Genomic DNA, 21,016 nt, shown 5'->3' with positions numbered 1-21,016 from the left:
ATGTTAATGTAGTGAGAAGCTTCCTTGATCAAATACCTGTGGGACTGAGCTGTAGTAATTGTCTGGTTTATGCTCCTAAAGTTTCCTTTCTTTGGAAAACAGTTCATGGAGGAGGATCGATTGAGACCTGCATTTTGCCCTAGCAGGGAGTTGGGACTTCTAGGGTACATGTTTGGACACAGAAACCTGGCAATACTTCTGGGGTATGCAGCTAGTAGTGTCTTTCATTGACATCCGTTCACATTTAGAAAACTGAAATACTTATTTCCAATTAAGTTATTTCCCATTAAGTGCATTATATTTTAGATAGAGTGCTTCTGTGAAGGAAGCTATGAAGCCATTGAAATGGGAGCAAAACAGAATAGTACCAGCTTCTTCTGTTGTTTGTTATTTTTTGCATGAACGTTTACAGCTGTCTGTTACCTTTCCCATAGTGTTCGTAGGGCTGTGGATGAAGATGAAGAATCGGCAGAGGAGCGTCGGACTGTGCGCAGCATCTGGATGGCTGGAATGAAAGGCTTAACTGAAAGAGAAGCAGCTTCTGTCATTGTGGAGGAAGCCAGGAGACTTCTGCAGCAGGATTTGGCACTGATGGGAGTGCAGTGGAACCCAGAGTCTTTTCTTGAGATTGATACATCCTCTGTGATCAGCAGTGAGTCAGAACTGGAAGACAGACTGCATAGGTCAGATGGAGAGGAGTCTGCTGAGTCTTCAAGGGTGTTAAACAAAAAAGAGTTTAGAGTTCAGCATTGTAATGGCCTTGGTTTGCAGACTGGAAACTTATCAAATATTAAAAAGGGATATAAAAGACGGCTAAGCAGTAGCACAGAAAATTCCAGGTGTGAGAATGAAGTCCCAGGCAAGAAACAGGCTCGAGCAGAGGAAGGCAAGGGTGATATTGTGTACAGTGCTAAAAAACTGCCAAATACATGCACGGGTAATGAAAACAGGGAAGGAATTTCTCTAATCAAAACCAAGATAGATTCCAGGACAGCCATCCCAGAGCATCTTACTGAACAAGGAAAGACACCAACATCGAGAACAAAGTCTTCAGCCTCTAGATTGATTAAAAGCACAGATGTGCATTTAAACCGCACTAGGAATAAAAATACCTCTTCAAAACTGCGGAGGTCAGTTCTTGAAGGTTCAAATATACTTAGCATAGACATAGAAAATCCACCCGCTTTCCACCCCACCATCTCTACAGATAATTTTTTTTCAAACCGAAATAATAAGGAATTTATGGAAACAGATTCTTTAACTCATGAAGTCTCAAATTCTGTGCAGATGGACAAAATAAAGATTGGGAGAAAAGATAAAATGGAAGCATTATTTACAGAGCCTACCACCAGTAATGAAGGCATACCTAAGGGGAGAGCACGTTTGCAGGCATCTGTTATGTTGCAGGGTACTCCATGCACCAGTGTGGAGACACATAATATTATAGGAAGTAGAGTCATACCCGATAGTGCTAGGACACAGAGAAATGAAAAGAATGATTATAAGCAGAATAAAATTAATAGAACTCAAACAGATGTGAGCTGTGCTGAGGCTAGGATTGATAGGCAGGAGATGGCTTTAGACACAGATCATGGTAATGTAACTGCGAGCTGCTCTGGAAGTGGACATGTCCATTGTGACAGCAGGATACAGAAACCTGTTCATTTTTGTCCTAGTGAGGATAAAATCTGCAATATTCAGATTCAGAATGGTGGCAAACATGGGAGTGAGAAGCCCAGTGGAATATTACAAGCTGGAACATCGCAGAAAGGCAACAGTCATCCCAAGGTTTTTCTGAAACAGTTTCTAGGAAAATACAGAGGTGTTTGCAATGCAGATGATGTTCAGAATGGTCCAGCCTCTGATATGTTTTCTGACTCTAGAGACTTTGAAGACAGTTTCCAGTTGGATACTCAAACTGAGATGATAATAAAACAGGAGATCGCAGCTGGAATCACAGGACAGCAGGGAATAGAAGGTTCGGAGCTGGCAGCAATACCACGACAGGAAATCTCCAAAAACCTAAGCAGTTTATGGACTGAGAATGCTACTGATGAAAGGGTGGCTGCAACAGCTAGGAAACTGAGCTTATCAAGTCTTATCACAAAAAATAACATTACCAAAAACATAACTCAGCACTGCAGTAATCAAGTTTTGGAGTCTGGAGCCCTTAATTTACAGCCCATAGTGAAGGAAATAGAATCTGCACCTTGCCTTAAAGAAAGTGATTTCTCAGTGACTGACTCACAGCTACACAGTTTTCTACAAGATTACCAGACCCAAAATTCTGTGAAAGGGGAGAATGTGTCTAAAGACCTTAATAAAGCAACCTCCCATTTTGGAAGGGAACACGTTGTACAAATAGAATGCCACCCTGTCCCTGAAGCAAGCCTAAATATGAGTGATAGCTTACTATTTGATGATAGCTTCAGTAATGTCACTGACCTTTCAGCTGTTTGCATCATGGAAGCTGACAGAAAGGACCCTGTGGAGAAGCCAGAAGCTTTGCTTCCTCCAGATGGTCTTTTGCAGAATCTAAGACCTGTTCAGAATAAATTTGGTGTCAGTGGCAAACAAGAACACGAGAACCCTGCACAGTGTAACAATGTGTCTCTAGCACCCTCTGATACAATAGCTGAAGGTTTAGGTCATGGAAACTCCTCATCTTTTCTGAAAGATCTTCCTGCTACCTTTCAGGGTCAGTCAGGATTAAAAAACCCAGTGGTTTGTAACAATGACCCCAGACCGAAGGATTTAGTAGGAGATCAAGGTGAAAAGCTCCAGAGAAGCCAGCAGACTTTAGATAAGAAACCCCATCCAGTGGTATGGACTGACTGCTCGTTTGAACTAAGCCCAGGATTGCAGGATGTGTTAGACAAATGGCCTAGTCCCTCAAGCATTGAACCAGTTTCAGTAAGTTCCTGTTTGAAAGGAAAGTTAGTTTCTCCTACTGTTAATCAAGAACCAGATGCAGTTTTTGAATCTGACTGTTGTAAGCCAGAGCCTTTGCCCACTTGCCAGGATTTAAAAAGCTCTTTCAAGGTTAAAGAAAACAAAACAGAAAACTTGCATCTTCAGAAAACAGATGTCATAACACTTCAGCTCAAGGGAAGCAGCAGAATGTCCTGTCCTCCATCAGATAATAACAATGGGTTTATTCCTCCAACACCTCCCAAAGAGCTTTTCCCAAAGAGTTCTTTTTCTGTGAAATCTGCAAGGAAGAGGCAAGTCATTTGCAAGAATGAAGGACAGATGATTCAGCCACAGCAGAATAGTGAGGGCAATGCAGGGCAGCAGGTAAAAACACTCCAGGTCAGTACTGGGAGTCCAGACCCAACTGAGACTGATGAGATAAAAGATGATTCTGCTATAGACCAAGGCTTTTCACTGCAACTATCTCAGGATGTTTTTCCTCTTGTTCCCTCGAGTGCTGAAAGTTTCACTATTATTGATGTAGCAAGCAACAAAGCACTTTTCCAGACTTTCGTTGCAGAATGGAAGGAAAAAAGCAGATTCTCCATCTCAGTGGCATGCGAAAGAACAAAATGTCTTTTGTCTCCCAAATCAACGATTGGCGGCAAATTCAAAAAAGGTCAGTTCCCTGTTCCAGTGCAGTATTTTGTGAACAGTAGGGTGGCAGGAGTAGAGAAGGAAAGAGTTTGCAAAAGGGGGGGAAATTACTGATATTACTGATATTACAGAATCACATGATGTTTGGCATTGGAAGGGTCCTCTGGAGATCATCTAGATCAACCCCCTTTCTAAAGCAGGTTCACCTAGAGCGGGTTGCACAGGATTGTGTCCAGGCAGCTTTTGAATATCTCTGGGAAAGGAGACTCCACAACCTCTATGGGCAATCTATTCCAATGTTCTGTCATCCTCAAAGTAAATAGGTTTTTCCTCATGTTGAGGTTGAACCTCTCATTTAGCATCCCTTCCAAATTCTGGCCTTTCCTAGCAACCTCTTCAAGAGTTGAGACAGAAATGTATTCCCTCCTTCCACTCTGAAAAGCATTTCACGTTTGTCAAAAATATATTTTGATAGTTAAGGAGTGTTGTTGTTATGGCAATATGACAGCAATGAATCTAACTGCTTAATCTTGTCATTTTAAAGGAAGAGTATGTTTATAAAGCAGCAGCAAAATGCAGCATATCAATACTTTTTGGGGAAAAAATGAAGCAATATTGCAACAATCCAGAGACTGATCTGAATTTCACATATGCTTATATTGAACCAAGTTTACATTTTACAAATTTGAAAATATTTAACCTTGGTTCAGAAGCAATCACAGAAGTAGCACAGCTCAGTGGAGCCCCTGAACAATCTGTAATGTTTAGTGGTAAATGTAATATCCATTTTATAATATACAAAAACTTGTTTATGACATGGCGCACATGATAAAAGGACTGCACAACAGAGAACCATTTCAATATTAGATACACAATGAGATGTTAATATTCAGATGCTGTCACATACCAACAAGTGGCTAATACTTCTTTACCGTCTCCAAGGACCTATCAAGGAAATGCTTGACATCAGTTCTCCATCCTTTACTAACACTCAGCTCCTTTGTGTTACTGAGACTAACAATATTCAGTTTTAGACTCAGCTGTATGTATTTACATTTCCAAGATCCTGTTTATGAATGCCATTTTATAATTGTAACTTGAAATTATGTCTTTAGTGAGTTCTCCTCAGCAGATGCAAGTTAAAGATGATGGGTTTCCTGTCCAAGGCTATGAAGACATCTTGGTAGTTGGACTGGCAGTGTGCTGGGGTGGAAAAGATGCCTACTATATCTCTTTGCAGCAGATACAGGACCAGACTGGTAAGTGAGTGGACAGGCTGTGCTAGGTTACATGACACTGCATTTCAAGAAAGTACCTTCAGCAGATAGGTTCTTGGCAATGTTGTGAGTACTCTGAACCCATCCCAGTTGTGTGATGGAGTAATTTAGCTGTTGTAAATGTTTAAACACTATTGAACATGTTGCTGTGGATGTACCTATACTGCTATGTAATAAGGCCAGGTAATTGGCTCAGACACTGGACTGTGAGCATGCTTGTGGCTAAAATGTTAGCTTACACTCATGTTCTCTTTATCTTATTTGCTTTTCTCTTTCAATCTCTTCCAATTTTTTACTCTTCAGAACAAATCTGACACTTGAATGCTGAACATAGCCCAATCTGTGCTAAGTGGCCCTGTGATTAGGGTTTGATTCCTGGCTATCCTTTGTTGTTAGTACAGACACAACGTATTGCTTTTGGGAGCCTTGTCTGGTTTGATAAAATATGTAATGTCAGTATAGATATATTGTTATTTGTTCATACTTAAACTGTAGTTTTTGTGCTTTAGGTGATTGCATACAAGATTTTCTCTTACCTTTCTTATCACACAGTGGGTAAAAAGATGGTTTTTGCTTGTATTTCCTGCCTTAGAAATCAGTATGAGTTTGGCACCACCACCTTTGGACAAAAGCCTGTCTGTAACAGAGAGACTATATCATCTGCAGCTGTATCTGCAGAAGAAGCCCAAGCAAGAGCGGTCACTTATCATGTATGACTTCATTCAGCACTACAAAACTCTGCTGATGGCTTGTGGCATCTCCTTGGAAGGAAGTTTTGAGGACCCAAAGGTTTGCAGGATTAAGAAATTTAGCTTGGGTAAAACTACTAGTTTAAACACACCAGTGGAAAGATAAGAGTACCTTCTGGTACTTTCCTTCTGTTATTTATGTTTGAATATGCACACCTGTCAGAGGGTTTAGTGAAATTTTCTTCCTGTGGGAAATCTTGAACAGTATTTAGAGGACATTTGCTTTGCTATGTGGGTTTGATGGTACCTGCAAGAGAAACAAAGGAACAGTGAGAGATTAACACACTATTCTTTTATACCTTGCTTGGGTGGGGAAGATGAAGATAAATCTCTCCCCTGTCTCAGTGAACAGGGCTTAACTCTTGTTTTGTTCCGATAAGAAGCCTGGGACTGAAATGTCAGAAGTGCTTCTGGTCAGATTATTGCTTCTGAGAACAGGAGACTTGGTAAGCAAAAGATTTACATGCCATGTGTATGGACCACTTTGCTACCATTATTTTCTCAAAAGAAAACAAAGTTTACATGTAATTTCAAAAGGTTTGGGAACTATTTGTAACTCAAATGAAACACTAGATTGAGGTAAAAGCACCTTCTTGTCCATGTTAGGAAAAACTCTAGATGCAGAGAAGTTTCTATTGATTTTTAAAGTTTTGCATCACACATAGACTGAATAGCATCATGGTAATATTCAACTCTGCAGGTAAGTTGCTAACGTGTTCAACACAAGTACAAACATAGATTTTTTCATATTGAGACATCATTTTAGAATAAAATTAAAGAGTAATAAAAGTAACATCTTTCCCTGCACTGTTCCATGTATTAATTGAAGTCATACTCATGTTTGTTTTTGTTCATTTTAGTGATGCAATGATTATATACATATACACACACCCTCTCCAACCCCATAAATATACACATATGGTTTTTACCTTCTGCTTGAATGGCAGAGACAGTGCAGAACCCTGTATTTTATCCTATTTTGACACAAGAAATTGAAATATAGCTATAAATGAAATTGCTTTGAAGACAGTTAGAGGTATGTGGCTTACCAGGAGTAAAATATGCCATGCAGAATTCTTGGCATTAGTGCTGATGTGCAAAAAACAGGAGAGCTCAGCTTGGCTCATGTTCTAGATCAATAGCAAGTAATTTTTCAGATTAAGCATGTTTTGATCCTGATTTTTATATTTATTCACTTTGTGTTAGATTTTAATAGACAAAAAAACCNGTTTAGTTGACAAAGGATAAGGTTTTCAAATGTGCAGAAATAACTTTGAGTGAGAAGTAAGCTTTTCAGTGACTTATGCCCTCTCGAAGGTTTTCTTTGAAATCATGTAACTTTTAACTGCAGTTTGCCTGCCAAATCAAGAAGAATTATCTGCACTATAACCTTGCATTAATCGCCAGCTAAATATTTGTCTTGTTTTACGACTGAAATGGAAAAAAAGTCTCATGGAGGTCTCCCTTTTTAAGGTTGCATGTTGGTTGCTCGATTCTGACTCTAAGGAACGTACACTTCACAACATGGTGACTAACTTTCTCCCCAACGAGCTGCCTCTGCTGGAAACAGTAGGCACTGGCCAAGGAGTGCAGAGCCTGGGGCTCAGTGCCAGCAGAGATCATTCTGGGAGGTACAGAGCAGCAATAGAGTCTGTGCTTGTCTTCAATGTCATGGACCAACTCCGTAGTGAATTACAGAAGGAAAATCTGACAGGTGAGGAGAGCTTCTCCACTTGGGGGCAAAGATGGAGGGTAAAGGTACCTGTGCTACCATGGGCTAAATGATCAGTGTGGAAGAGAGGAGATTTGGAAGTTCTTACCGAAGTATAATCTGTGTCAAAATGTTCATTTGTCAAAAGAGGGAACTTCCCTTGGAAATATATCTGTTTTGTAAAAAAAAAAAAAAATCAAATTAAAATATAATTTTTATATCCCAAATATCCACCAGTTCCATTGGTAAAGACAACAGCAGTCTATTCTAAGTCTCTAAATCAATTGGGTCCCTACCTTCCAAATGAGTACCCTGACCATTCTGAGAGGACTCGTGGGTCTGTCTCTGGTTTCTCATGAACATTTTCAAAAGTTTTTGCATTTCCTTGTCAGAAGCAATTGCTAAAATCCTCAAATGTGTTCTGAAGGAGATTTCTTGCTCTTTGGCCTTCCCATATGGGATTGTTTGCCATGTATGTGTTATGTCCATGAAACTCTTGTGATCCCATAATGAATGATCCAGGATGTTTGCACTAATAATTGCTGAGTGCTTGTTGCTGTTTATAAACAAGCCATCAACCCCTCCCCCCCAAAAGCACATACCTATCAGTGGTCATTGATACTTTCCCCTTAATTATATCCAAAGTCTAAGATTAAGGTCCAGTTTCACTAAAGTATTTTATTGCAAGCTTACCACATCATGTATGATTGTTACAACTAAACCTTAGAACCTTTTTAAAAGATGTAGATGGTGGAATGAAAGTGTATCAAGTTAGAAGGCCTTACATTAAACATGTCTGTGGTTTATAAAATGTTGATATATGAAGAGATGTGTATTTCTTGGAACAAAAAATGACAGAAGCTGTTTTCTTAAGCACTTTTGTCATAAGAATGTGAAATATTCCAAGAAAAAAAGTATTCAAATGAAATCTATAGTAAAAGATTTCAGTCTGTCACGACATTCAGTATTTTAAAAACTGTGCATTCTCCATTTTTTTTTTATGAATCCGTTGATCTGTTTTATAAAAGTTTTTCTTGGGGTTTGTGCTTACTACAGATGTATTTTCTAAAGTGGAGATGCCCATCCACTACTGCTTAGCTCTGCTGGAGCTGAATGGCATTGGTTTTAGCACAACAGCGTATGAAACCCAGAAACAGGTCATGCAAGCTAAACTGAGCGAGATTGAGACCAAGGCGTATCAGCTGGCAGGCCACAGCTTCTCCTTGACCAGCCCTGATGACATCGCAGAGGTACGTGAGGGTTAGGGTGCAAGGAGAGGAGCTTTCTCAGAAGTTACTCTCAAAGGTCTTTGGCTAAAACTAACGACAACCCAAAAATTTCTTGGGCAGATTGCATAAGAAAAAAAGACAAAACGCAAACTCAACTCTGCTCAGAGATTTGTCTTTTGGAGGCTTTGCTGCCTGCAAGAGGCTGTGTCTCTCCTGCTTGTTACTGACCATTCTGCCAACTTTAGCAGAGGTAAAGAAGGTAGAAGTGGAAATAAAAAAACAAGTGGAAATAAGCCTGTGGTTTGTGTAGGACCTTGGTTTCTCATGCCACATGAGATGATCTGCCAATTAAATGGCTTTTGGAATATTTTGGATGAGTGGTTCAGGACTGGAGAAGCTTTTTTGCAATACCAGTCTTCTGCACATCAGGTATGATGCGATGTCATGTAGTCTTGACTCTTAAGAATAGTTGTACTCACTAAGTTGCATTGTTACCCTTGTCCCTATATAGCATGAAAGAGGAGGAAAGACTGCTTTAAAAGTTTTGAATCAACTACTTCTGCTTTTAGGAATCTGTATAGAACTGAATTTTTTTTTAAAATCTAAGGAACAGATTTCTGTGTAAATGAGCAATACTTTTATTCCTGAAGAATTTCACTATATGTTTTTTAATATAGGTTACATAGAGTCATTGGAATAGATTATAATTGCTGTGCATGCTTTTTTTCCCCTATTTTTTTCCTATGTACTAGTTTCTTGCTTAGGGGCTATACCTCATATGGAAGTAGTCAAAATTTGCAAGCAGCCATCAGTAAAAGAAGTTCCACAGAAATATTCCTCCTTTGTTGCAAATGTAGAAGTCTTGCTCAGTAACAGTAGTCTAAGTTAGAACTCCTGACATAATGCTTGACTTCAGTTTCACTCTTCTCCATGGAAAAGGGGAAGGAAAGTTTTTTCTCAAATGCTGTTCTCTGAACTACAGAGGGTGGAAGTTTCTCATGTGGAAATTTGTTATGAATCATGTAAAGTATCTTGTATAGGTTAGTAGACCTTTACCCTTCTAGTTTTGTGTCAGTAAAATTTCTGTGCTACATAAATGTGTGTGAGAAACTTCCTATTCCCTTCTGCCAGCTGTGAAATGAAACACAATAGCTGCTAAGTAGTGTGTGATGCTTCATAGAAACACAGAGTGAAAAATGAAGAGCTGTGTTGTCTGTCACCAAGTGAGCGTATACTTAATTTTCCAGTTTTTGGCAGTTTGTAAGAAAATCTAATATTCTAGCTATTCCATAAAAGGCATTTGTGACCACCTCCCTCCATGCCATTCATGTTTCTCTGAAGCCTGCTCTCTGCTAACACTTCTGTTTTTTCACCATTGTTCTTCCCACTTTTAGTCATCTTGACATTACGTTTTATTACAGTTGACTGTCAGCAGTAACCTCACTTATTGGATGGAGTTAATTACCTTTTCTAAAAACATACCTCTGAACTCAAACTTATAGTGTTCAGAAAATGAGATTTTAAATTGCATTTTGTAGTTGATTAAAATGAGGAGGAATGACTTTGATAGCAGGGATCTTTAATCAGCTTTTTAATTACCTGAAGCATTTGTACTATCCTTTGGTTGGAACAAGCTGTTTAAGTGCTCTGTTGCTTTTTTTCTCTCCTGGGAACAGCATGCAGAAACCGATTTGAAATGCTGGTCTCTTGCAGGTGTTGTTCCTGGAACTGAAGCTGCCACAAAATGGAGATGTGAAGGTTCAAGGGAACAAGAAAACTCTGGGTTACACCAGAAGAGCAACTGCTAAAGGAAACAGGATTAGATTAAGCAAGCAGTTGAGTACAACCAAGGTACAGTAAAGTCTGGTTCTAATCTGAAAGTAGATTTTAACTGTCTGTTGCTTCTTCAGTTACTACTGGAAATTCAAACTGGATTCTGCTTTGTCTGTAAGCAGAGTTAGTAACTCCTCCTCTCCTAAAGCTTGAGTAACGTGAGGACATAACTATAAATGGCAAGCTTCAATAAGAATAAATCAGACAGAATCTGATTTCCCAAATAACCTGTAAGACCAAAATAGTACAATAATTTTGTAAAGCCAATAGCAAAAGAATTTTTTGACATCAGCTTGAAAGGTACTTAAATACCATGTAAATGAAATACAATGTTTTCCCTGCCTGCTACTATTGTATCTGTATTTTGTGCCTCAGAGAATTTGTCTTCAGAATGGCTAATCTGATGGCTTATCAAATTTAGTATATCAGAAGCTTGTTTATATGTGAAGGCTATTGACATCCTTACCAGTTGATAAATATTGTGGGCCTGCATTAATACCTGCAGCTGCAGGCTAATGGGCTCTCTTGCCAGACAAGTGAAATTAGCAGATATATATGTTCCCTGTTTTCAGGACTCATTAATCTGTGTTGTTTTCTTAGTTTCCCCTTGTTCAGTGTACTGTGCTTGGAACACAAGTATTGATTTCTGAAACTCAAGTGGCAGTGAAGATGTTGAGTGCAGTGGTGGTGGCAGAGAGGGAACAAGAAGCAAAGAAATTTCCTCCTTCTGTGATGTGGAGGGATGAGGCTGCAGCTGCCTGCTGCATACGAAAAATGTTATTTCTAGAAATGTTTACATGCCACTGTCTTTTGAAATTCTTGTTAATCCCTTCATATTTCTGATTAAGCTGAAAGGATTTGATTGCTAGTGATCAGCTTTTTATTTCAAGGAGCATGGTCAAGGGCTTCATTTTGTATTCCTAGTGTACAGATAGGAGAGAGCAGGGAGAAAAATATGCAAGAAGATGGAGGAGAAGTATTAATACTGGACAAGAGGAGACAACGTAGGGCATCTATGGCAAGTGATGCTTTATTTGATCATTTCAGGTGGTTTATTGGTTGGTGCAGATTAAGAGTGATGATGAGGGTGCAGAAGTCCAAAGAGAATGGTTGTCTTCTCGTGTGTAATAAAACTTGCTTTGGTTTCTCAGGTGTAGGTGGTATAAGGGGAGAGGATATATCTATTTTATATTAAGGCAGTGACACTGGAAGCTCACTGTGGGTGAAGGAGTCCCCTTTTCCTGCAGAACTGCAAAAACTTTATAAATAAAGCTTAAAAGGCAGTTGATTAATTGTGCCCTTTTCTCCCCACAAGGATGTTTTGGAGAAATTAAAGACACTTCACCCATTGCCAGGCCTGATATTGGAATGGAGGAGGATCAACAATGCCATTACTAAAGTGGTGTTTCCACTACAGAGGGAAAAGCGATTGAATTCTGCATTGGGAATGGAAAGGATATATCCAGTTTCACAGACTCATACAGCTACAGGTGAGGAAATATGTGCAAAATCCTCACTTCTTACTGTTTTTTTTCTTTTTGTGTGTGTGTGTACAGCTTTTCTATGGGAAAAAGATAGGAAATTAGTGCTGTACTCTGCTTCAACCAAATGAAAATACTGAAATACCTATTTGACATGAATTGTCCCTAAAAGTCTAGGTGTATTTAAAATAGCTTTTGTATTCACTGAGCGGTATTATTCATTTATTACACATATTATCATGTAAATCTCTGACCCCAGAACAGGTTCTGGATTTGGAAGTTTCTTATTAGTGATACAGAAATGGGGAACCATCTCAAGCCCATTAAATCCGAATTATTTTTCCTTTTCTTCAGTTTTCTCAGTGGTCCTGTCCTGTCCTACCCTTCTGCCCCTTCTATTTTGGAGATGCAGAGAGTGTGCAGCTGTGTTAAGTTAGAGAAACTCCTCTTGGACCCTTACTTAGTTCTGCCTTGTCTTCCTTCTCAGGTCGAATAACCTTCACGGAGCCAAATATCCAGAATGTGCCAAGAGATTTTGAGATTGAAATGCCAACTGTGGTTGAAGAAAGCCCACCCTCCCAAGCCCGTGGAAATGTTAATCGTCATGGTGTTTTAGGGGGCAGGTAGGAGGATCTTGGCAAAGCTTCTGTTTAATCTTCTGATCCTAATGTGATCAGGTTGTCAAATTTCTCTTTCCTGACTTCAGCTATGGCTGCTGTCATGTCAGTGTGACTTGTTATTCAATGTTTCACGTACACCTAAAAATCAGTGATACATGAAAGACATAATAATACTGATAGCATGTGGTTCCATGTAGCCATTTGCTTTTTAAAGTTCTTTATGAAACCCTCTACAGTGAGATTAACGTTACACTCCCAGCTGTTGGGTGGAAAGCCTGAGTGTGAAAAGTAACTAAGCTGAAGTTAGGATCTAATTTGACTTTCTAAGAGCTACTCTTGGAAGATAGGATAGGATATTGTGGAAGAAGCAGAAGAAAGTTCATTTGGTTTATGCTGTGCAACTCCCTCTGTAAGGGAACATGGGTGAACATTTTTTTCATTCTTGGTTAATAATTTCATTTGTCGTACTGACCTGCAAAAGCTATCATGCAGCAGAAAAAGATTTCTAAATTTGGTTTCTGTTAACCAAATGCCCTATTTTCTATGATTCTACAATTCTACTTTGACAGCGTTACATACCAAAGCCTAAACCGTTGTGTGGAAGTCAGGTGAAATACCAAGGTCAATCTTTTAGCAATTAGCTTGTGAGCTTTGAGGTTCATACTTGGTGGTGGTTTTCTGCCCTTTCAGTTTCTCTTTCCTTCAGGTTCTTGTCACATATGTGTCACCTGAGTGACTTTTATAAGTTTCTTCTCCTCAGCAAGATGTGAGAAATTTGAGAAGTTTTTTGATTCTTCTGTCTGGGGCCTCCTCCCAGCATGTGTCTAACACCCTTGTGTGGTAGGTCATGGAAAGAGAGCTCAGGAGTAGCAGGATCTTGTCCATCTCTCTTTAGAAGAACCAGGCCTAGCCATGGAGGCAGAAATGTTGTTCGGAGATAAAACTCTTGTAGTGCTCAGGCTTGCAGCAGCTTTCCAGGATGGCTGGGGAGTGTGCTGAGTTCTTGAGAGTCTTCCCTGTAGAGCAGTAGCCCATCAAAGGAATGCAGTGCCTGCTGAACTTTGAGAGTCTATTTCTCAGACTGACTTTTCCTACATTTTCCTGCATTCCTTAGTTAAGCAGCCATTCTGTTAGCAAGATGGGCAATCCTAAGGGCACAGAAACGACTGCTAGCACAAAAGAAACTGTCATGCTGCCTAAGTCTAACAGGCCTTGCAAGCTTTAGTTCATACTGTCTATTATCTTACTATTACTATTGTTTCCTCTTGTTGTAAAAAGCTTCTGACCAAAACAGTGTAGCTAAATTAGGTCACAGTTTAAAGCCCTTACTCATTTAAGTAAAATGAGAACCTACGCTGAACAGTGTGATTTTCTGCAGTCACCAGATATGCAATTGTCCTTCACCTTTATTTCTTTTGAAAATTTATTTCTGTCATGCCATCTTTCATCTTATTGATCCCTATCATTCCTGAAATGACAACATATAAGAAGAAAAGGAAGTGCACAAGGGAAGAGAGCATGATATCTTTTCTGTGCTTTGCTGAAACTAGTCTTGATTTTAGAGATACCATTTAATTTTGATAAAGAATTTGCTCAGATCCCTGACCTAAACAGCAAGGATTTATAAAGGGCTTTTACCTTCCAGGAAGAAAGGTAAGGAGGAACCCAGTGGTCTGGTAGACTCGTGCTGATGGGACTAGGTGGTACTAATGGTGTCAGAGGTGTGCACCGATAGATACAATTCCATCTGCAGCTATAAGTGACTTGGTGGGCCAGGAGAGTTAAGCAAGCCCTGAGAGGATGCAGAACACCTGGGTGACACTGTAAACTTCTGGCCTTCTAGAAAAGAAAATTGAGTTGCTTTGGGGCAATTTTTTCCTTGGTCTTTAGGGAGGAAATGTGCAGTGGTTTTTTGAGCATGTCTTCTGCAACTTCTGCTGTATTTTTTACAGGCTTGCTTGTGTGTGCCGTAGTGAGAGTGACATTATGGGGGAAATTATTCTGTCTCTACTAGGTATGGTCTAGTGTTTGCATTCTGCATAGGAAAAAGATTTTGAGAGAAAACTTTGCCCTCAAGGTGGGGTGTTGAATTTTTAGGATTCCTGTAGGATTCCTTTGCTCTCTTTCTTGAATACGCTTATCACAGATCTGGGGCCATTCATCTTACCTCTTTTAGAGTGAAATTATCCAATTTCTGAACTGAATCCTGAATGTACTAGGAAGATCTATCCCTAAATCTTTTCAGAGTCAGTAAATCTCTTCAGGTGTTTATCTGGTCTCTGTCCATGGTCAAATTTAGGTATGGATTGTCCAGAAGAATGGAATAGAGGCTACTGCCTCACTCGTTTTCACTGATTCTTTGTGGCAAAAATGATTATGTGTCTCTTAGTGGTTTAGAAATTGGTAAAGAGCAGCCATTCTTTGTCTCCACAGATGTAGAAAACGTTCCAGTATTTTGCCTAATGGACTAAAGTTCCAGACTGCAGACAGATTTGAAGAAAGAGGAATACCATTTTCTGTTAGCATGAGGCATGCTTTTGTTCCTTTCCCAGGTAACGCCTAGATCCTGCTCTGTAATGTTAAGTATATAGTTAACAAAAGATCCCGGATGTAATGAAGAGTTAAAAATTAGTAACAGTACATATCTGTCTGAGCAGCCTACTTGGAAAAGCATGCCTTCAAAATTATTCACAAGATTGTAAAAGAGAGAGTTTCATTTGGGGAAAGTATTCAAATGTTATAATTCACGTGTTCACACTTTCATTTCCTCTTTAAGGATACCTGTTTTTTAAAGAGTTAGCTTAGGCAGCTCTTAATACACAAATTGCACTCTACCTGGTGTTCTTCCTATCCAAATGTCAGTTCTCACATTGCCTGCGCTGGCTCAGACACCTGGACAGATACTTGTTTATGTGGTTTTGATGGATTCTAGATGTAGGGACTAGACATAAAGCAGGCAGGCCTGAGCATTGGGGAAAAAGGCAACAATTTGTCTGATAGAAATTGCTGTGGGAAACTTTCAGAGCAGAAAATGAAGGATAAGTTTAGTCCTTCTTGCTGGAAAGTTGAATGGAACGTTGGAGTAATTTATGAAATAATGATTTCTGATAACTTCTTGACTTCAGGTGGCTTAATCTTGGCTGCCGATTACTCTCAGCTTGAACTGAGGATCCTTGCTCATTTGTCTTGTGACTGTCGACTCATTCAAGCCTTGAACAGTGGTACTGATGTCTTTAAGAGCATTGCAGCGGAATGGAAAATGATTGATCCTGAAGCTGTTGGAGATAGGACCAGGCAACAAGCTAAACAGGTAATTTTAGGGAAAAAAATTCAGTAGCAGCTTTCTGGGCAGGAAGGTTCAGTGTTCAACACATTGTGGAGTCACAATAGTATGTTTTTTTTGTTTGAGTTCTACCGTGACTGCTCAGTAGTTGCTTTGTATGTTCTCCCACTCCCAGTGCATTTCAACTGGAGCTGTCAGGGTTTTGGGGGATGAGGGTGGAGTAAAGCAGCTGTATTCGTGCTTAATTAGGCACTGCTATTTTTGGTCTGTGTTTTGGCCCAGCCACCTGTGAGAGTCTGTTCTTTTCCTGCCAAGTTATGTGAAAACAAGCACTGATAAATGAGAACTTTGTCCTTGAAGGGAGCATCTTGTATAAACTGAAATTAATTGGGGCCTCACTACTGGCCGACGGCCCTCCAAGGACACTTGAAGAAGAAAGTGAAGAGGAGGGTGATGAAGTAAGCCCCCAGACTCATTTAGAAAAGACCCCGCAAGGTGTAGCACGCAGGCGCAGGGAAATTCCAATGTACGCACGTGTGCGCAGAAGGGGCACCACTTACACAATGGGGGGAGGGACCGAAGACCTCTAGCTGGGCGGTGCTGGCCACACCTGCCCAGGTAGATATCACAGGTTAATTGTATAAAAAGCAGATAGCTCATGCTGGGAGCAAATTCAGGCTTCACATGGAGGACAACGTTGCCTTGGTGGGGACACCTGCCATTTTGTGAGGCTGCTGATGCTCTGAGGATGCAGCTTCTGCTATGGGGAATTCTAAGCATTCTGGGGTTGGTAAGACAACCTCGTAAGTAACCCCTGAACGAGTTGGGGCTTGGCTTAGGGGCTTGTTTCCCTTCTCTTTCTTGTTTCTCTGCTTCTTGTTTTATTGGCTACTTCTTTGTAATAAATATTGTTTTGTTGAGCTTTCAGCAGTGTACTGCTTCGGTTTTGGCAATCTCCCTGCTACAGCAGCATGAATGGCTTGGACTCAAAGGTGGTCTCTTCTTGAATACTTGCCCTTGTTTCCATACACTTGTCTTCCAGTGAATCACATTTTGTTTTTGCTCTGCTTTCTCTGCATGGCTCACCGTATGGTTGCGGCTCTTCACACTGTCCTCTGGCAGATTTGCTATGGAATCATCTATGGCATAGGAGCAAAATCCTTAGGCGAGCAGATGGGGATTGATGAAAATGAAGCTGCCAATTACATTGAGTCCTTCAAAGCAAGATACACAGGTTTGGATATGGCAGTTTGGGAGCTGGGTGGTGATGGTAGTTGTTTTTAATTCCTTCTCTCCATGTCTCTTCAAATCCTAAATTTGTCTCAACCTGCTAATCCTATGTCTTGAAAAAGCTTTTAGTTTTGAAAATGTCCAGTGCATGAACACAGCAGTTTGATACTCCATAATGTTTTACTCTACTCTCTGGTTTTATTCACCTTTAGGACTTTGTTGTTTACTTATTACATTAATTATTTTGTTGTTATTTTAATTGGCGAATAAGCCCTGAAGAGTAATTTTAAAGCTCAACTTTCTGAATAAGAAGCATGCTTTTCCTTATTAAAACACGCACCTTCAAATGATATGCAATGCAACTTTAGACCATGCTTCTTATAATTTTTAAATATAACCATTTCTTTCTTCTACTCTTGCCTTCTGCTTTCATAGAGTTGTAAACTGTTTTGTGTATAACTCTTAAATTTTTATCCAGCTGCCCAGAGGAGCTCTCCCCTGTTTTGTAAAAAGACATTGTTGCATTTCTAAGAAGCATGTTAATTTTTAGGAAAGCTATAGTGAGAATAGAGTTGCAATCAGAAAACGAATGGAGGGCAAATGGGACAAGAGGCAGCTAGCTCTAATCATAGAACTTGGAAATGAGCTGGAAAATTATGTTCTGAAGATTTAGGGTTTGTTTCTTTAGGAGACAGATGCTGAGAAATGGTTTTAAGAGTCTGTTTAGTCTCCATTGATTTCTGGATAGCCTCTCCTTTCTGACCATTAGAAATGACTTTCTGCTTCCTCTCTCTCAGTACATGTGCATACATACAAACTCTCCAGTGTACCTTATATTGTAAGTTCACTTCTCATGGATTTTCACTTGATATGTATTGCCAGGCTAACCTGCTAACTTACAAACCTAATGAATTGACTAATGCTATCAGTCTTGATTTTTAATAGCTCCTTTTACATTTTATACTTTGTAAACTTCGAAAGAACCTGTATGAAGTTAACTTTTCCCACTTTAGTACAATTGTTACCTGAACTTCTAGTGAAAGGGACTCTTTCCTGTCTCACCTTTCTTTGACCTTAGTTTCTTTTTAACACTCGATGGATTCACTCCTTCTGTTGCAAAGTGCAGGTGGGTGAGTTTCTTTCATCCTGGAATCTGAAGTGACACAGCCTGAAGTCAGGCAGCCTGAGGCATCAAGGGCTCTGACTTCTGCTTTCAATTTACTCTCTTCCTACTACTTGTCTTTCCAGTGCTGGTCCAGGTTCTGACCTCTCCATTATCAATAATACATATATGACCCTCTATGCCTGGGCACTGTGCGGAATGGACTTCCTACCTCCTTGTGCACAGCCAGATGTCCTGACACTATGCACTCCCTTCCACCTCAAAAGTCTGAGTAGGTTTTGCAGCAGAGCTGCAAATAGGCTGAATGAGTGTTCCTGGGCTTTTGTCCACTCATGGGCTCTTGAAAATTTAAAGAATTACCTCTGTGCTGCTCAGGTGTCCCAGGCAGCTTTCAGTGATCCCAGTGAGAAGTCAATATGGAACATCAGCTGTATTACAGAAAACTTCCTCTTTCCTTGCACAGGGGTTCAGAAGTTCTTAAGGGAGACAGTGCGGAGCTGCCGAAGAGATGGGTTTGTGCAGACCATCCTGGGAAGACGGCGATACCTGCCAGCTATCAAAGATCCAAATCCCTACAGTAAAGCTCATGTATGTTGAGTGCAGTGCCTTTTTTTTTTTATTTTATTTTTAAAGTAGTAGGTTTCTTTGCATAGCCATATCTGCAGTTTTACAAGGTTTGTGAGCCATCTTGGTCATAACCTTCCACTTCTCACTTAGTTCATTGTTCCCTTAGTTGTTCTCTGAATAACAGAGCTTTTGTCATGGTCTGTTTGACGTCAGTCTTCTGTGACTGGGTGTGCAGCTGTCATCACTGTGCTAACCTCACTTCAGAACTCCCACGTTGGAAATGGAAGTGAGTAATTTATTGAAATCAGTGGACATGATTTTAAAAAGCCTTCACACAGTGATATGCTTTAACTCTTCAAGCTGAGTTGCTCCCACTCAGCAGTCTTTGTATGTTACATGCTGTCAGCTCTAGAACAAGAAAGGGCATTTAAGTCTCATATTTTTTGTGTATTTGTTCCTTTTCTTACTTTCCCTCAAAGGAAAATTGCTCTAACTTGTTAGGCAGATATTTATTTAGTATATACCTTTGCATTGGCATTAATTTTTTTCAAGGTCATTTTGGACATGTCTGTCATAGACTCTACTTCAGTAAGAGTGAGTTGACTCCCTGGGGAGATGTTGGCGCATTTTTGTGGGGAGGAAGGATTATACTTCTAAGTAGGAAGCTGGATCAGGTTGTGTGGAATTAAAGACTAGAGTAGAAGAGGGAGGAAGTGGGGGAGTTGATACTCCAAATAGTTGACAGGGAAACAAGAAGGCTGTCAAAAACCTTTTGAAACTATTTGACTATTTGATCTGAAGAATACTTCAGCCGGAAGCTTTGTAGATGCATCTTCTCTTCAATTTTGATTTATTCTTTAAAATCATATTAAAGAGCAATTAATGAATTATCTACACTTTCATTTCAGCATCTTCATAACTTTTTGAACGTGTTTCAGTTCTAACCAAAGAGAGGAGAACCTTTGAATACAGTTTTCTTGTCTGAGGAGGGGATTAGTAGAGAGGTTGTTTGTGTCAATAAAAATGGTGATCTGGTGTGTTTTTGCACGGCTATAATGCTCCGACAGTCAGAGTTCAATGTAGAGGCTAGATTGTTAGTCCATGAAGTCAAGCTTCTTGCCTTTGGTTATCTATTCCTGGTGGTTTTGAAGATAGGCAGAAGTGTTGTGGTGCTTGGATTAACTGTGAGATTTTTCTACTCCTCGTGAAACTGTTACCATGTGTATAAGCTTCTCCTTCTTGTGGCTTGTGTCTTTTGCAGGTTATTACCCTTGATATTCATTAATTTTAAATTTGTGGAAATCCTTTTCTCAGTCCCCTGAAGAGATTTTGTGTCTGAAGCTAGTCTATAATGTGTCTTTCTTTCAGGCAGATAGAACAAACTCTTTATCTGGAAGTTTTATTATGCATGTGTTTGGCCATATATTTATTAATTAAGTACACATGACATGCTGTATTTGATTGATTTTTTTTGGAGTTTTGAGAACAACTATCTTTGTTCAGGCAGAGCGACAGGCTGTGAATACAACTGTTCAGGGATCTGCTGCAGATATTGTCAAAACAGCCACTGTGAACATTCAGAGACGCCTGGAAGCTTACTCCTCTGTGATCAAGTCCCATGGACATCTGGAGAACTCCTTCCAGAGAGATAAAACCGGTATGCTTGCTTCTCCTTTGCACACTAGAGCAAAATTTTCAGTGTTACTAGTGTTAAAAAAAAAAAAAAGCCTGAAGAAAAGTTAGTACCTTTGGACCTAGGGGTGGGAGATGCTTTATTTCCTGACAGTGGTAAATCTGTGTTCGGTAGAAAAAGAAGTCATGATGAAGGAGGGAGAATGTCTGCTCAACACACAAACTAAAACAAATGCTGTGATCAGAACACTAAAATTACCTCAGAGCAGATCCTGCAAAGGTTGGCAGTGAGAGTTCATGTGTGATGTGGTCTGTGATGCCACCACAGAACTGTTCAAAAGTAGGAAGGTGAAACTGAGCAGATACTCTGGCTTCAGAGGCAGTGAAAAGATTGAGTGGAACAACTTCTAGTTCCAAAAATACATTTTTTGGTTAGAATTAAGACTGGAATTTGTTGGCTGGAATTTGATATACAGAGGCTCCGCGGGTGTATTATATGAAGCACTTATCAGCATAAATTTTTCCTGGCTGCAGATAGCAAAGCTGTGCTGCGGTGCTCATTCCCAGGGGAGTGCCACAAAGAACTTTTTTTTTTAGTGTAATGCAGACAGTGTTTTTTCACCAGTCATATATTTTTAGAAAGACAACTTAAGAGATGGAGTGCTATATTTCTTTGATAGTTCTTATGCTTCAATTGAAACATGAAGTTGT

The 21,016-nt window shown here is 39.8% G+C and overlaps 1 protein-coding gene across 4 annotated transcripts in view; it reads left to right on the top strand.

Annotated features, from left to right (window-relative positions):
• The window catches only part of POLQ (DNA polymerase theta), a 53,060-nt gene that overhangs the window by 27,475 nt on the left and 4,569 nt on the right, over positions 1-21,016 (top strand). For 3 of the 4 annotated variants that reach the window (XM_017814861.1, XM_017814860.1, XM_017814862.1), the window contains 13 exons: positions 435-3,592; positions 4,686-4,829; positions 5,440-5,636; positions 7,070-7,310; positions 8,364-8,557; positions 10,250-10,387; positions 11,685-11,859; positions 12,338-12,473; positions 14,904-15,022; positions 15,596-15,780; positions 16,876-16,987; positions 18,570-18,694; positions 20,177-20,330. In XM_017814861.1, the coding sequence (XP_017670350.1) occupies positions 435-3,592; positions 4,686-4,829; positions 5,440-5,636; positions 7,070-7,310; positions 8,364-8,557; positions 10,250-10,387; positions 11,685-11,859; positions 12,338-12,473; positions 14,904-15,022; positions 15,596-15,780; positions 16,876-16,987; positions 18,570-18,694; positions 20,177-20,330 (5,078 nt within the window). Of the gene's footprint in view, positions 1-434; positions 3,593-4,685; positions 4,830-5,439; positions 5,637-7,069; positions 7,311-8,363; positions 8,558-10,249; positions 10,388-11,293; positions 11,388-11,684; positions 11,860-12,337; positions 12,474-14,903; positions 15,023-15,595; positions 15,781-16,875; positions 16,988-18,569; positions 18,695-20,176; positions 20,331-21,016 lie in introns of those variants that run through there. The other variant, XM_017814863.1, reaches the window with a different exon arrangement.

Source organism: Lepidothrix coronata, unplaced genomic scaffold, assembly GCF_001604755.1.
Source record: "Lepidothrix coronata isolate B3197 unplaced genomic scaffold, Lepidothrix_coronata-1.0 Scaffold46, whole genome shotgun sequence".
In the NCBI taxonomy this organism is placed as follows: Eukaryota; Metazoa; Chordata; class Aves; order Passeriformes; family Pipridae; genus Lepidothrix; species Lepidothrix coronata.
This window is presented reverse-complemented; position numbering and strand designations above follow the sequence as displayed.